Here is a 17,266-nt window from a genome sequence, read left to right on the forward strand (position 1 = left end):
CTCAATAGTGAGGCCAGGTGTTAGTTGGCATTCACCATCACAATGAGCCGTTGATTTTTTCAGAGAGTGAAGTGTTTCCTATCTGAGTATTAGCAACAGTGGAATAATAAAAAACAGACCAGGAAGGTTTTCTGCTGCACAAAGTCACCTCTAATATCCAACTACTTTACTCATGTTTCCTCTCTGACCTGGTGGCCCCTGTGGTTCAGTCTCTCATTTTACAGAGCAAACCGAGGCCCAGAGAGGGAAAGTGACTTGCCCAGGCTCGTGTATTCAGTTAACGGCAGAGCCACGGTGAGAACCCAGATCTCTGCCAGCTGCACTGTCCTGCTTGTAAGGAGTGTGCAGGTTTGTTCCCACGTGCTGCTTTTGGGTGGTCTTGTAGGATGGTCCTGTAGAGATGGTCTTGTAGGGATACATTCTCCTCAGAGCACCTTTCAGTATTAAGATTTATTCAGCCACCTGGTCTTGCCCTTCTCTCTTGAAGAAGAAGAAAATACTAACACTTTGAGCATCATAAAATGGAAAATTTGTACAGATGACCTCATCAGGGTGCAATTCCATTTTTGGTGCCAGGAATGATCAGTTTGGGAGAAATTTATTAAAAAGGGCACAAATGGAAAGCACAACATGAAAAGCAGGATCTGTCCCCTTGCTTCTTATCTCATTTATTTTGAAAGATTTTTCTTTTTTTTTGGGTGCCAGTTTTATTTCTTGCGATCATTGGGGTCCAAAGGTCTTCCACTTGGTTTAAAAGTCAACTGGGGAGGAAAGGCAAGCCACATTATTTCATCTAAGCTAGCTAAATAAATAGAACTTTCTTTGCAAAGGGAGACTCATAAACCTATGGCAATTCACCTGTGTAGCCTGGAAGAAGAATCAGTGACTCCTTTTCAAAATCACCAGGCAGGCAGAGAGCCCTGTTCAGGGGATGTGCCTCGCGTCACATCCTGGACCGGCAGCTTGTATTGTGATGCTTTGCTTATCTCCTCTCATTGACCACAGCCAAGCGAGCATTGAAAGTGCCAGAAACAGGGTTGGGAAATCATCCTCTTTCATCTGCTTCCTAGTTTGGAGGCTCCAAGAACATCTTTGCTTTTCACAGCCAGATCAACATATAAATATTTACAATCGACTATTTCCAGCTAAGAAAACCCGCCACGGGCTCTGAAAGCAAGGGGTGTATGCTCTATCCCATAGATTGCTGTGTGTGTGTGTGTGTGTGTGTGTGTGTGTGTGTGTGTGTTTCAGACTTTGGAAAGTGAATCAATTCAGAGCCCCCAAGGACAGGTAGAGTCTCAGTATCCCCTTGCCCACTGGCTTGGGAGTGTTCTGATCATATTTCTGTTGTCCATAATGTTAGCAAAATATGAACGCATTTACCCTATTCTATGATGGTCATCTTCTGAAATGTCCACAGCCTTGAAAGCTCTGTTCTCAGCTCCATTCCTTAATCATGCTAGAAATGGGGGCGATGTCCAAGGGGAGGGGCAGACAGAATGCACAGGGTGTCACCTGTTCCACATGAGCACGAAAGGCTGTCCAGCCCTGCAGTGTCTCAAAAGTGCACGTTTCTTTGAGAGAATAGGGTGTTGGTTGCTTGGCTAGCCTTGGAAAGCATTTCTTTAAAAACTTCCCTGTTTTGTTTTTCTCCCAGTCAAATTGAATCTGAGCCTTGGGGAGCCCCAGGATCTCAGGGCTGGAAGGCTCCCGGAAGATTACATTCTCATCACAAACCCCCAGCCTCATAGGAGGCAGTAGCAGAACAAAATGTGGGATCACATGAGTTCGGTGTGATTTCGCAGAACCTGGTTCTTATTCAGACAGCTTTTGGAAAAGCAGGAATGCAAAGTGGCCATAGTGTCCGTGGTTCAGATGGGCCTCCCTGGCCACAAGGCAGAGCCCCAGAAGCTCTCTGCCAAAGGACGTTCTGCTGGCTCAACCACTGTATAAATGTCACTGAGAAAGCGACAAGCATAAGGTTTAGCATGAAATTGGAGCTTGTCATGTCACCTAGCAAAGCAATGGCACACAGCACTGCTTTAAAAATACTGCCCGGGGGCGCCTGGGTGGCTCAGTCGGTTAAGCATCCAACATCGACTCAGGTCATGATCTCACAGTTCATGAGTTCAAGCCCCGCGTCAGGCTCTGTGCTGGCAGCTCGGAGCCTGGAGCCTGCTTCGGATTCTGTGTCTCCCTCTCTCTGGGCCCCTCCCTCACTTGCACTCTGTCTCTCTGTTTCTCAAAAATAAATAAACGTTAAAAAAAATTTTTTTAATTAAAAAAAAAAAGATACTGCCCAAAGGCCTAGTAGGATGTGTGGAAGAAAAGCAGAGGCTGCTGGGTGGCCAAGGATCTAGACTGTGGAGCCCAGCCTTTAAAGATATGCCTTGGAATTGCTGCTCCTTTTCAGAGAAGCAGACACTCCAGCACTCCTGAGGGCTGTAGCATGAGTCCCATGACATGGGACAGAGGTCATTTTACCTGCCTGCTGAAGACTGGGTCCCAGCCCACCACTGCTGAAGCTGGCCAAATTTGAGTTCCTGGGCGACAAGGAGGTGATCCAGTGTAGGCTGAGGGTCTGGCCTAGAGCCACCCACCCCAGTTCTTGACCTTGGACGGTTTTCAGCAGCCCCTTCCCTTGCCCATCTTGTGCCTCGAGCATTGGCTGCCTGAGCTGGGACATGTCCGTCGTAAAGTCTGCAAACCAATTTTTTTATGGGGACACATACAAACTCCTGCTCATCATTCCCCTCGTACTCGTTGACTTTTTTGTTTTTCGTTTCTTTTCCCAAGAGATGCCAGTTTGGCAACACGTAGAGCTGCCTGTCTGATTGAAATCTTGGAGACTCTCATCCATAACTTCACACAGCCCCAGGGCAGTTCTTTTAGGCTCCCGCGCTCAGTATAATCAGCCAGATAGACTTGCTACACTGTTGGTTTGAATGAAGTCCATTACTCGCCTGTAAGAATTCAGGATGAGGCCAGTACCCACCAGAGACAACTGTCCAGCATCTCCCTCCTACTCTGGGACCTCAGGGGAGAGTATAAATGAATAGAAGAAACAGCAGTGTGGGTAAGGACAGGAAATTAAGAACCCATTGTGCTTGCGAGGATGGCAGCCAAATGGGGCCCCCTTGGAATGCCCATGAATCACTTAAAAACCTTCCACCCTAGCAAAAATGTAGAACAGGCCTGGACAATGAAGCCCCTTATGTATTCTTATTTCAAACAGAATATTCAGTATGTATTGGCACTGCTTTGTTGTTTATTTAAGTGCTGATAATTATTCAGAAATGTTTAAGTGCTTCATTTTTATTCCTGAGATAAACCTGATTTAATATTATGTTTAAAAGCGGGGTGGGGGGGAACCCTCTTCCCTTCTTTAATTTGGTTGAAAACATTCTGCTTTGGCATAGGCTTGCGTTCGTACCTGGGGGATCCCTTTTAAGAAGACACATTATTATCAGAGATAATTTGCCGCTCATTTATTTTTACGTGATTATCTTGAACCCACAATTTGAGGTCCTGCTTTTGTCATTTAATGTACCGTAAGTGTCGTCTGTGGTGCTGTATTAGGGCTGTGATTTCCTGGGTGCATCGTAGTCCACTGAGTGGAGGTATGTCGGTTTGCTTATCTGTGCTTCTGTGTTCATCACCTTCTCCTTTTCTATAATTATGAATAACTCGACCAGAATATCTTCTAGATCTCTCCATATTCTTGTATGACTCTTAGAGATGTGTTATAAAGAGGATGACTGTGTTTCAGGCCAGGCCTTCTCAGACTTGAGGGTACACGTAGGTCACTTACGGACCTTACAAAACGCAGAGTCTGGCTCAGCGGGTCTGGGCAGGCCTGACGTTCTGCATCCGTAACAAACTCAGGGATGCTGAGGCTTCTGCTCGGGCTTCAGGCAGTCTCTCAAAGTCACCGGCATTCTGGCATCCGGAGTGTTTGCAAGTCCCGGTTTTCCAAGTCCCTGGGTGGGCTAGTTACCAAGGAGCTCTGCCCCCCAGGAACATTGTCCCAGCAAGAGGAACGTTTTGATTAGGCTGGTGTCTGGAGAAGGCAGGGGCTGCGGCTTCCACGATAGTGCCCTAAGCACAATCCTGGCTGACGTTAGAATGACTTGGGGAGTATGCACGTACACACTCCCACACTCACGTTTACTCACACACATACTCATACGTATACATACATACACACTCACATTCACATATACACACATACATACACACACACTCAATATACACATACACCTACTGGCATGCACACACTTACAACACACACACACACACACACAGTTGCACATGTGCACACATACACCCTCGTACATATACACATATACGTTTGTATACACTCACACACTTATACACACTCACATATTCACACGATTCACATATACGCACACACTAATACATACACACATATGTACATACATCCTCACACACAGCACCTATACGTACACACTCATATATATGCATACACTCCCACCTACACATGCACTCTTGCACACTCACACTCATACACATGCTCCAGACCAGTAGACCATCACCAACAGGATATCTGGCAGCAAGACCTGGCCACCGGTATTTTGTAAAGCTTCCTAAGTTTTTCAGGTGACTCCATGAACAGCCAGGGGGTGAGGGCCATTCTTGTAAACCCACAGAAGACCCCCTCTAAACCTCACTGAGTTCCAACTGTGTTTTAAACCTGACTGGATGAAAAGTTTGGGCATTATATATGCCACACCCGACCTCCACGCTTTTGACCATGGACTTGGCATAGTCAGGAGTGGTCTTTGCAATTCTAAGTATCAATAACCCTAATTTCTAGACGAAAACAAGGCATTTCTCATCGCCGTCTTCTCCATCAGACGCATCCCACGCAGCTCCATCTCCGTGAACGCCACCAAGCCCCAGATCCCTTCCTTTTCCTCACCCTTCCGATCTAAGCAGCCATCACGGTCTTGTGTTCCATGCACCATGTTTTCCTTATGGAACTCAACGCACTATATTAAAATTCTCTCTTAACCTGGCTATGTCTTTCAACCAGACCGTGAGCCCCTTGACACGGAGAAAGGATCTGATGCGCTTTGTTGTTCCCCCACCTAGAGTAGTGCTCATCTAGCACACAGTAGATGCCCATTAAATCATTGTTGAGTGAGAGGAAGAGAAAGAAAGAAAGAAAGAAAGAAAGAAAGAAAGAAAGAAAGAAAGAAAGAAAGAAAAGAAAAAGAAAGAGAGAGAGAAAGAAAAGGAAAAGATTTTGATCACACGCAAGCCTGGAAAGCCATTCTGATTGTTAAAAGTTTCATACCAGCGTGGTTCTAGCGAGAGCACAGATTGCCTAGATGGTGCCTGGTGCCAGCATGCCTTGGCCCTGGGGCGCGCAAGATGGTACATAGGATGCCCGGTGTGTGCCGTGTCCCTGCCACCGTTACCGCCTGCTGGAGTAACACCTGCTGTTTCTCTTTGGCAGTTGCCTTTTCTGGCCTTGGCTTCACGACGTTCTACTTGGCTGGCAAGCTGCACTGCTTCACTGAGAGTGGGCGGGGGAAGAGCTGGCGGCTCTGTGCCGCCATCTTGCCCCTATACTGCGCCATGATGATTGCCCTGTCCCGCATGTGTGACTACAAGCATCACTGGCAAGGTGAGTCCCTGCCCGGGGCCCGTCCCCATGGTTGTCTGACACCGTCCTGCAGGGATGGGTATAGCAAGGCACCTATTCAGGGAGAGCCAAGCTTCCACCATCAGACCAGAGGAGGCTGAAATAACAGGAGCTGCAGTTTTAAAGAAAACACGCCTGTTCAAGGGAGCTCTGACCTTCATACTGCCCTTGCTGGGTATGACTCGGAGCCCCACCATCTCCTCCGTGCTCAGGTCCTGCCGGGACGGCAGACCCGTGGCCTCAGACCCAACTGTGATTTCCCTGCCAGATCACTTGCCTCAGCCTGCAGACTTAGTGCCAGGTGATTTGGGGCTCCCGTCACATCTCACATCTGTCACGCAAGGACATATTTCTCACCACAGAGACACTTCCAAAAGATGTGTCCAGCCCGGGCATCCGTGCCAGCCACGTTCTGAGCAGCTGCTCCAAGGCTGTGGTGAAGCTTACCTATACATATGACTCCTGAAATACCCGAGAAGAGTGAAAATAACACAAAACAAGTGAGAGACTGGAATAAGACTAAACCACGCCGTCTCCTCCTACAGATAAGCTGCAGCTCACAGCCTGCACCTGCCACAGCAAACAGGGAGCAGACACAGAGGTGATGTCCAGAGGACGTGGGGTGGCCAGGAGCGCAGGATCTAGGGCCGTGTTTCCTGCCGGGCAATCCTCACATCACCTGGAGCAGGCCACCCTCGGTTGGGAGGCCGACTCCGGGGGTAGGTCTGGAGTGGTGGCCAGGAGTCTGCATTAGCATGCAAGTCTGTTGTTTCTGATGAAGTCTGAGGAGCTTTGGGGAGGAGCGCCAGTGTGGCAGCTTTAAGCAAACTGAATTATATGTGCCCCAAACCAGATTCCCCATCCGTATGTATGGCTTTCCACGATCCGCCTGGGGCTTGTCCCTCCTCTTCTTGCCTGGTTCCTGCTGCCACCAGGCGGTTCCCCTCCTCCTCCTTTTCTGTCTCTGCTGCCTGTGGTTCTGTGCCCTCCTCACCTCATCCTAGCTATTCATTCCAGTGGCCCTGAGGCAGCAGAAGAGGCCAGAGGTGAGGGGGGCTCCTAAATGGACATCTTCTCTGGATTCTCTTGCTCCTTTCCCAACCTCAACTCCACCCACCACCCTCCTAGAGCTCGCACTCTGGGCTTCATGAGCCTCTAGCAGCAGCTTGGAGCTGGGAGTGAAGAGTGTAGGGGAAATAGAGGCTGATGCATGGTCTGGACAGGTAGATGCATCAAGTGCAGTTCAGGGTCTTGAGGCCCTCCTGATGGGGAAGCCACTCGAAGCCATAATGCTGGGTCCTGCGCCCTCCCTTGTGGTCTACTTTTATCGATGACTTGGATGAAGTTCTGGATAGCACAAAGCTACATCATGGAAGGGAAGCAGAGAGAGAGAATCGCTGAGTCAACAGCAGAAGGGCATGCCCACGGCGCCCGGGAATATTTTCCAACAGAATCATTGTTGTCCAGATGATGAGGGCATTTCCCCAGGGTCCTTGTGGGTCAAGAACATCATGGCCTGGATGGTGTCTTATGGACTGCTTTTCATTTATATCCCTTGCAAACTGAAGTTTCTTCTTCTGAACTTGGAAACGATAACCCCCAAATATTTCACATGCTATTTCACAGACTGAATGAAATAATGGATCTGAATGTACTTTGTAAGTGAAAACATATTACACAAATGCAAATTGGTATTGTTGTCTCTTCGTGCATTGTTTCTAAAGAAGGATATGTTGTGTTGCCCAAACAAGTGATTTAGAGGCAGATGTATTTTGGGAACATGGTCTATTTCTTTTAAAATTTAAATCAAAGTTAGTTAACATATAGCATAATAATGGTTTCAGGAATAGAATTTAGTGATTCATCACTTACCATGTAACACCCAGTACTCATCCCAACAAGTGCCCTCCTTAATGGTCATCACCCATTTAGCCCATCCCCCCAGCCAACACCCTTCCAGCAATGCTGTTTGTTCTCTGTATTTAAGAGTGTCTAATGGCTTGCCTCCCTCTCTGTTTTTCTTATTTTTCCTTTTCTTCCCCTATATTCATCTGGCATGTTTCTTAAATCCCACAAATGATATTTATCTTTCTCGGACTGACTTATTTCGCTTAGCATAATACATACTAGTTCTATCCACGTTGTTGTAAATGGCAAGATTTCATTCTTTTTCATCACTGAGTAGTATTCCATTGTGTGTATGTGTATCTACACACACACACACACACACACACACACACACACACACACACTGCATCTTCTTTATCCATTCATCAGTTGATGGCCATTTGGGCTCATTCCATAATTTGGCTATTGTTGATAGTGCTGCTATAAACATTGGGGTGCGTGTGCCCCTTTGAGTCAGCATTTTTATATCCTTTGGAATGTGCCCGATCTCGTCTGATCTCGGAAGCTAAGCAGGGTCAGGCCTGGTTGTGTCTGGAAGGAAACGTGGTCTATTTGTAAGCTATGAACCCTTGGCTTGCACGTTTATTCAGTCACTTTGGATTTGAGAAACGATTAAGGGTTTCACAATGGAATAGACCGCTGCTTCATCTTGGAAGGCAGGAAGAGCCTTCATGTAGCAATCTTGTCCTGAAAGCCGAAGACGTGAGGTTGGCCTCTCTGAAATAGTTTTGGTCCTCATGACCTTGGTATGGCTGGTGCGTCATGGAAGGATGAAGACTCACAGTCCTAGGCTTTGTCACAGTGGTGGACTCATGAGGCAGCTGGTGCATCAGGGCTTCAGACCCATCTCATCCACCTGGCATACAGAGGAACTTGGAGCAGTAGAAGGAGGATATTCATGCTCTGTGGGCTGATGGGCAAGTGAAGCAATAGAATTTACGTTCCACGACATTTAGGGCCACACCTGAGGGGCAAGCCAAACTGTCATGGTAGACCTCCATGACATTCAGGCAAAACTGAATGTACATGGTACTTCGATGTCCATTGGTACAGGTCATTGCTGTGGGTCAAGTAGCAGTTCACCTGTGCCATCATCTGTTCAACTTCTACCCCTAGAATTAGCCAGGAGAGGACTGTGCCCTTCCTTGGATTCTTTAATGGGCTCTGAAACAAGTCCGGTTCATTTTACCTGAACTCCCCTTTATGAGGCCATCTGTCACTGTCTACACCAGTGGTCTCAACAGAGGGCTGACTGCTGTACCTCCCAGGGAACACTTAGCAATGTGTGGAAGTTTCTTTTTGGTTTGTACAGCTGGGGGTGGTGGTAATGGTGATTGCTCCTGGCACCTAGTGGGGAGAGGCCAGGGATGCTACTAAACATCTTACAATGTACGAGATCATGTCTTCCTCACAACAAAGACCTATCCAGCCCCAGATGGCTGTTGCTGAGGTCGAGAACCCCTGATCTACAGTGTACCTCAGCCCCCCCCCTTTTCCCCCTTATTATATGTTAAGAAGCAGTAGTGTTCGAGGTACCTGCATGACTCAGTCAGTTGAGCATCCAACTCAGGCTCCATGCTGAGGGTGGAGCCTGCTTAAGATCCATTCTCTCTCTCTCTCTCTCTCTCTCTCTCTCTCTCTCTCTCTCTCTCCCTCCCTCCCTCTGTCTTTCTCCTCCTCTCACACACACTCTCTCTCCCCGCTCTGTCTCTCTAAAAAATAAAGTAGCAGTGTTCAATGAGTGGGAAATTTTATTCAGTAAACACTCACTTATTAAGGGAGTAATCAAGGAGGCCTCCAAGGTTTCCAGCTTGGAGAAGGGATAGACAGTGTGGAGGTGGCTGTTTGAGGCAGGATTCCTGATGGAGATAAATAGGTTGTTGTTTTTCTTCACAGACTGAGCCTGCCCAGTGACCATGGGCAGGGGCCGTCCATTATGATGAGAATTCACATGGAGCCCCATAGGCATCAGCAAAACACGAATTTCTCTCATTATAGACTTTAGTTAACAACATTAGTATTATGAGATTTTTACGAGTCCATTTCAATTTTGATTTATACAACCGTGCCTAATGGAGAAGTACGTCCAGTTACTCAATTACATATTCTTATCCAATATAGCTCATAATCCCAAATGCCTTACTCTTTTCATCATCATTGTTGTTTTCTGTTGTCAACACCCTTCTTGTCTTTTCCGTCTTCCCAGCTGCACTCTAAATATACCAGCCCGTTGTTTTATTAAGTGAAGAAAATGGAGGACACGGGCCATGGCAGGAAGGGGCACGTGAAACATTTAGCAGGACTTTTTCAGAAATAAAACCAGCTAGATGGGTAGCAAATCTGTGTGTGGCTGAAGTTCTCCATATTTTGTGACATGCTGGCTTCTAGGTCAACTGGAAGCTAGAGTTTTGTGGGTGATGCTAACTATAAAACCCAGCACCTCGTAAAGAGGTTTACCTTTGTGATTAGTCATGTGTTTTCCAGAGTTAAAATTTATGGAATTCCCATGCTAAGAAAAATATATGTGGAAAAAAATATAAAGAAGGAGAAGAGCATCTTACTGAACTTCCTTCTGCCTCAACTCATAGTGTTGTGTGTTCATGTTTTCTAGTCAGTGAAGTGTTACAGCTGGGAGTGGCAGGAATTATAGTTTGTTATGTGAATGGGCATAATACGCTGCCCTCAAATTCCTGTATCTGGATCCAGGCTTTCCTTATGTGGCTCCACCTTTGGGGGTAACCTTCCAACCGACACTGGTTTCTTTAGTTGTAATGTCATTCTCAGCAGCCCTGCTTACTTGTATGGTGTTTCATTCTAAGAAGGAGCATCTCCCTCTGAATGCAATACAGGAAAATGGGTTTCCAGGGGAGAAAGGGTCCTTCATTCCCAACCAGCCCAAGTTAGAAAGCATCCTTGTCAGTCACAGATGCCATATTTGAGCGGGCTGAAGTTTTCAAGATGGCTGCCACTGCCTTCACGACATTTCCCTTACTGGGCTGTGAAGCGTCTGTGATTTGAAATGAATTTTTGTGTAGTTACCAGACTTGAGATTATTAGATGTGAAGATGAGGTGGTTGGGAGGTGGGGGGCATTTTGCTGGACTATTCAGGTGTCACACTAAAAAGTGAGGCAGAGGCTGCTACCTCTGCCCCCATCCCCCACATACACATAGTTGAGGGATACACGCTCTTAACCATTTGTTTCCTTGGGCTGTCAGAAGCAGTCTCTGAGCAAAGTGACTTGAAAAGGACCCCTTGGAACTATATTACTATTCCTACCAGAACCCCACCGGCCTTCCACGGGACAGAAGCACTGATACTCTCCCATGGATATCCTTGGTCTGGAGTGAACTGATCTCAGCTCCTTTTCCCTCCACTGTCGGCTGCCCTCTGTAGTGGGGTCTGCATTTACGCTCCTCATCAGCTGCCGAACGTTGGTCGGGGTCTGGGAGCCTCCAATCCTCAATGGCTTATGAGTCTGCCCATCTCTGTCTTCCTACCCTAGCTGCCCCATAGGAGGGCTGGGCAGTCTGCAGCCCCAAGTCACCCTGCTCCCTCCCATCAGAACCCACTGGACAGTGTTTGGGCCGGGCCAAAGGGAGCGTGAGTCAGGGCCTCCAGGTTAGCCCTGGCCTTCCCCTGTTGCTCAGGTCCCAGGGAAGATGGATGGTGGCTGCTCAAAAAGGCTCACTGATAACCTTGCTTTACTTCACTCCAAGGAATTCTTCCCCCCTCTGCTTTCTCTCATTGTCTCTGGTTTCTCTCCTGGGCTCTGTGTTCAAAATATTTCTAGAATCCGACTTCCTCTGTAGATGTGGCTTGTTCCCTTCCCCCTCCTGACCTTGACTCAAGCATTATATTCTGGCTGAGGACGTCTTGTGATGGTCACTCTGGTGATTTGGCAGCCCTTCCTCCGAGCTTCCTAGCGCTCTCATCTTGCTCATTTATCACTGCCGGATGAACTAAGTAGTTTATTATGTATTGATTATTGTCTGTCCTTATCCACTAGAACAGAAGTCTGCAGACTTGTTCTGTAAAGGGTCAGATAGTAAATATCTTAGGCTTTAAGTAGGCCATACACTCTCTGTCCCAGCTCCTGGATTTGGCTGTAGCAGTGTGGAAGCAGCTATGGACAATATATAACTAAATAGTTGCCCTAGTTTGTGAACTCTGCACTAGAGTCTAATCTCCATGACGGCAGAGATTTTTGTCTCTTTCGTTGGCATGGCACATGGTGGTTATTTGTGTTAGTTTCCTAGGACTCTTGTAACAAAGTGCCATAAACTGAGTGGCTTAAGAACAGTAGAAAGTGTCTCACAGTTCTTTCTGGAGGCTAGAAGTCCAAAGTCAAGGTGTGAGAAGGGCCACACTCCCGTTGAGACCAGTAGGGTAAGACCCTTCCCCTCTTCCAGCTTCTGGTAGCCCCAGATGCACCTTGGCTTATGGCAGCGTAATTCCAATCTGTGCCCCCAGTGTTTTCCTTGTGTTTCTTCACAGTCTCTTCCCTTCTGTGTGTCTGTCTTTGTGTCCAAATTTACCCTTTTACCAGAACACCAGTCATGTTAGGTTAGAGCCCACCCTCATGATCTCCTTTTAACTTGATGACCCCTACACGGACTCTGTATCCAAATAAAGTCACATTCTGAAAACTGCAATGAGGACTTCAACATATCTTTTTCTTTTTTTTTTTTTTTTTTTTTTTTTTTTTTTTTTTTTTTGCAGGGTGGGGAGCCACCAATTCAGCTCATAACAGTGTCCAGTAAATGTGTTGAATGAATGAATGAATGAATGATTTTAACTAAATCATGTTCCTTTCTTACCAGTATCATGTTTTTCTTCACACAGGTTTTTATTAAAATTAACCTTTCCTCTGCAAGTTCTTTTCCTTTAAAAATGAACCAAACAATTACACCTTAAACATTCACTCATTCATTCATCCGGCCTCTTGTGCCTGTGTGCTGGGCATGTCCCCCACGGGAGGTGTGGTACTGAGGGAGACCACACCGTGGCTGCCAGCATGCCAGATGGAACACGCATCCTCTGTGCTCTGAAAGTTCTTTCTTAGAGACTCAAAGTCACAAAAACGGGAAACTTCATTCTACAAGTCCATTGTGGCGGAATGGCAGAAATCGTCATGTGGGCTTGTTGAGTTTGTCAGAGCTAATTTTTACCCTGGTATCCTGGGTCATACAGCCCAAGGCATACAAGGGCCCGAGTGAGGCCAGCTAAGCGAGCTTGGATGTTGCCATGGCAACAGAGAGATGCGTTTGCTCCCCCAGGGGGCTTGACAGTGCATCTTCAGAAGCCTTTCTGCTTATTTGTGCCAGACCAAGTGAGCACGGCCAGGATGTCCTGGCACTTCCATTTGCCAGACCCAGACAGAGCCTGTCCTGTCCTTTGACCTCATGAGAAGGGGGTGGGGGCCCATTTTATGAGTGGGAATCAAATCCAGGTTGCCTGATTTCTACCACCATTGGACCCCATCTGGTGTTGCTTCCCCCCCCCGACTTTGTAAAGAGTTTTGTTGACGTATAATTCATAACTTGTAGTTCATTCCCTTTAAAGTGATTTTTAGTACGTTCAGAGTTGTGCAGCCATCACCACTATCTAATTCCAGGAAATTTTCTTCACCCCAAAAAGAAACCCCTACCCCAGCTCCTGGCAACCACTAATCTTCCTTTTTTTTCAATGGACTTCCTTATTCTGGGCATTGCGCATTCGTAGAATCACAGTATATGTGGCTTTTTGTGGCTGGTCATGTCGATTCTCTAGTGCGTCTTGTCAGTGCTGTTCAGCACATGTCCATTCACCAAACATTTACTAAGAACTGCTGGGCCCTTGGAAACGAAGATGAGGGAGGTTGTCAAGGGGAAGTCAATCCTGGGTGGTGGGTATGGGTTAAGAAGTATGCACACATGGCAGCCCAGAAAGCCCGTGGGGTCCCTGCTCCATGCTGAGTGTCCGTATTACCTGAGGGTACATGAATACCTCATGGTCAACTTAGTTTTTTTAATATTTGTTTTTGTGAGAGAGACAGAGCACCAGTGGCGGAGGAGCAGAGAGAGAGGGAAACCAGAATCCGAAGCAGGCTCCAGGCTCCGAGCTGTCAGCACAGAGCCCGACGTGGGGCTCGAACCCCTGAACCGTGAAATCATGACCTGAGCCGAAGTCGGACGCTTAACCGACTGAGCCACCCAGGCGCCCCTTATTCTTTTTAAGTTTATTTATTTATTTTGAGAGAGCAAGTGTGAGCTGAGAGGGGCAGAGAGAGGGAGAGAGAGAATCCCAAGCAGGCTCCATGCTGTGAGCACGGAGCTGGACACAGGGCTCGAACTCACAAACCGTGAGATCATGACCTGAGCCAAGATCAAGAGTCAGTCACTTAACCAACTGAGCCACCCCCCAGACACCTTCCTGCCTTTTTTTTTTTTTTTTTTTTGAAGTTGGAATACCTCATGGTCGTATGTCCTGCAGGATTACGAAGACACCACCAGGTAAAAGATAATCCTTCTCTCAGGCACCCAAATTTGCCAAGCCCCTTCCTTCTTTCCTCTGCCTGGAAGACTGCAGGTGCCCTCCCTGTCTCCACTGCCCACTTCCCCCGGGTCACGCCTGCTTATCCTGCACGGCCGGCCCGTGGGCCATGTCCTTGGTGAGACTCCCCGGGTCCAGACCAGCCCAGGCTACTCCATTGGGCGATCTCACAGACCCTCACTTCTCCTTCACGTCATATGGCACAGAGGCAGCTCACTGATAAGGCTGTCACTGTTTAGTGTCCATCTGGCCCCTTAGGACTGTGGATGTGTCCATTGTATTCAACCTCGTGCCCTGGGACCAGACGTCACGCCTGACCCCTGATACCTGTGCAGCACATACACATGACATTGATGCTGAGTAAAGAGAGTCCGGTATTTCGTACTTCAGGGACACGGAGATCCATGTATCCCCCTTTTGAACCCTCTGGTCCCATGCTACCATAGTTAGGGTAAAATCCATCCAAAGTGGTTTTTCCCTTAATAAAGGCCTGTTTGTCCGCTGCCCGCTTTTCTGTCAGCACATGCCCTACGGGACGTGAGTGTTGATTTCATCAAAATACCAATAGCCCACTCGAGGCACTTGATGGCCGTCTCCCTCATAAAGTAAGTCCTTTTTTGGCCCTTGTTCACCACCTTTGTAATAAAGCCCCAGATGGCTTGGCTGAGAAGGCGGCTTGCCTAGACCTTGCGTTGCCCTTACTTTTTCTAATGACTCTGGCGGACCTGTGATACCCCTGTCTGCTCTTTCAACGAAATAGGAAGACAGCATGGCCGGGACTTGCCACTCGCCTTGCCGTCAGCCTAGGGAACCCATACTGAGAACGATTCGATGTCCTGTGGACAGTGGTTCACCCAGGGGGATGCTAAGCCCCGGAAAATGGAAAGCCAAATGACATTATCTGTGGGTTTTGTTATTTGGTCCGTTCAGTAGTCAGAGGCTCAAATGCAGATGTCCTGGGTCATTTCAGACCCTGATAAAAATAATGCCCCCACGCGGGGCTCTTCCCTGGGGTTAGAGAAAGCACAAAACAATAGTGCCAACTCTCCGACCTTGAGCCCTTGTGTCCTGGCACATTTTTAGAGGCTGCCGGTCACAGGCAATGTGAAGAGCTTCTCCTTTTGAGGAACTTGATTTAATTCCATTAATTATGCCTCGTGACCCCACTCAGGAATTCACGATGCTGTCTGCCTATAGGAGGTCATGGGGTCGCTGTGGGGCATCGGCTGAATGCCTTCTTTTTTTTTTTTAATTTAAAAAAAAATTCTAATGTTTGGGGCGCCTGGGTGGCGCAGTCGGTTAAGCGTCCGACTTCAGCCAGGTCACGATCTCGCGGTCCGTGAGTTCGAGCCCCGCGTCGGGCTCTGGGCTGATGGCTCAGAGCCTGGAGCCTGTTTCCGATTCTGTGTCTCCCTCTCTCTCTGCCCCTCCCCCGTTCATGCTCTGTCTCTCTCTGTCCCAAAAATAAATAAACGTTGAAAAAAAAATTTTTTTAAAAATTCTTATGTTTATTTTTGAAGGAGAGAGAGAGGCAATGCGAGCAGGGGAGGGGCAGAGAGAGAGGGAGGCACAGAATCCCAAGCAGGCTCCAGGTTCCGAGCTGGTCAGCACAGAGCCTGACGTGGGGCTCGAACTCATGAACCAGGAGATCATGACCTGAGCCGAAGTGCGACGCTTCACTGACTGAGCCACCCAGGCACCCCCAGCTGAATGCCTTCTTAGCAAGGGGGCTGCCCCCATGGTGTAGGTACCTGTTCTGCCTGTAGATGGTTTTTTGTGGGTTTTTTTTTGCCTCCTCTGTCCCCCTCAGCCCCTCAACTTGACGAGATGTTAGGGGGATTGGGGTTCTCACACCAGAGATCTGTTGAGTCGGCGATCCTGGTGTGTCATAAAATATTTTCTTCACTTTGTGACTCAGAAGGTTCATTTCTTCCCTGGAAAATCACTTACCATGAGGCAGAGACTGCCTGCTCGATGGGTTTCTGTGACACGCCAGCGATACTGCAGGTCTCTAGTGGAAACTTGCAGAAGAACCAGAAATCACAGGCATCTAGATCCTATAGAGGTGGCTGGACTCCTTCCAGAATCTAGAATTGGTTTTGAAATTCGAGAACGCAAACCTGAGTTCGTGCGGCGCTCAAACGCGTATTAAAGACATCGGGAGGAATCAAGTGAACATTTTAAAGGGATCTTTAAGTTCTAGACGTGAAAAGATCTGGAGAGGCCACCAAGGTCTGTACCTCTAGCATGATTTCTCTTTCTTGTGGTCTTTCAGGGGGGTCCGGCAAGCAAACCTGTCACCGCAGCAGGTGGGAAAAGCGCTTTCTGGGAAACGTAACTGGCCACATACGAGTGAATCGTAACACGTGTCTCCCGTTTTGCTCTTTCTGCCTAGATTCTTTTGTGGGTGGAGTCATCGGCCTCATTTTTGCGTACATTTGCTACAGACAGCACTACCCCCCTCTGGCCAACACAGCTTGTCACAAACCGTACGTCAGCCTCCGAGTCCCGACGTCGCTGAAGAAAGATGAGCGGCCCACAGGGGACAGCGCGCCCAGCATGCCTCTGGAGGGCATCACCGAAGGCCCCGTATGACTGCGGTCTCGGGAGGATGGACGCTGAGCCGAGGGCACACTCTTCCACCCCGGCATCACAACGCAGTAGGAGAGGTTTTCTGTAGTGTGTTTTTCATCAACTGTTCCTCAAAGTTATCCCTCTGCTTCCATCTGGCCGATGGCATTCCTGCTACTTTCGATGTCTCCTTTCAACTTTCTTGAGTTTGCAAAGGAAGGACGCAGGGACAGTCTCTGAGAGACGTGGGGAAGGAGGCTGCCAGGGGAGGGTGGGTGCAACTCGGTCCATTCCTTTGTCCTCAGTGTTTGCTGTAATAGCCACCGCCCTATGTTTTCATGGTCGTGAAACGTAATAAAGCCTCCAAGCTGGAAGACGTGGTGTCAGCTGTCCAGGGCAGCAAAAGTCACTCAAAGACGTGGTGTGTTTCACAACTGAGGCCAGCGTGGGCAGCTGGTCCCAAGCCAGCTCTGGCTGTAGGTCATTCCAGGTGCTGAACTTGGAAACTTTCTGAAAGGTCAGCCTATCATAGCAGACGTCTCTGAAATGGAGCTGAAGCTTAGGGCTCCTGTCTTAGTCTTTC

General features: G+C 48.0%; 1 protein-coding gene across 3 annotated transcripts in view; it reads left to right on the plus strand.

The window, feature by feature from the left end:
• PLPP4 (phospholipid phosphatase 4) overlaps positions 1 to 17,057 on the plus strand; it is a 128,599-nt gene extending 111,542 nt beyond the window's left edge. For 2 of the 3 annotated variants that reach the window (XM_045439142.1, XM_045439143.1), the window contains 2 exons: positions 5,483 to 5,653; positions 16,508 to 17,057. In XM_045439142.1, coding sequence (XP_045295098.1) covers positions 5,483 to 5,653; positions 16,508 to 16,707 — 371 coding nt within the window. In that variant the 3' untranslated portion in view covers positions 16,708 to 17,057. The remainder of the gene's footprint in view (positions 1 to 5,482; positions 5,654 to 16,507) is intronic. The other variant, XM_045439144.1, reaches the window with a different exon arrangement.
• The last annotated feature ends 209 nt before the right edge of the window (positions 17,058 to 17,266 follow it).

This window comes from Leopardus geoffroyi, chromosome D2 (assembly GCF_018350155.1).
Source record: "Leopardus geoffroyi isolate Oge1 chromosome D2, O.geoffroyi_Oge1_pat1.0, whole genome shotgun sequence".
Classification (NCBI taxonomy): domain Eukaryota; kingdom Metazoa; phylum Chordata; class Mammalia; order Carnivora; family Felidae; genus Leopardus; species Leopardus geoffroyi.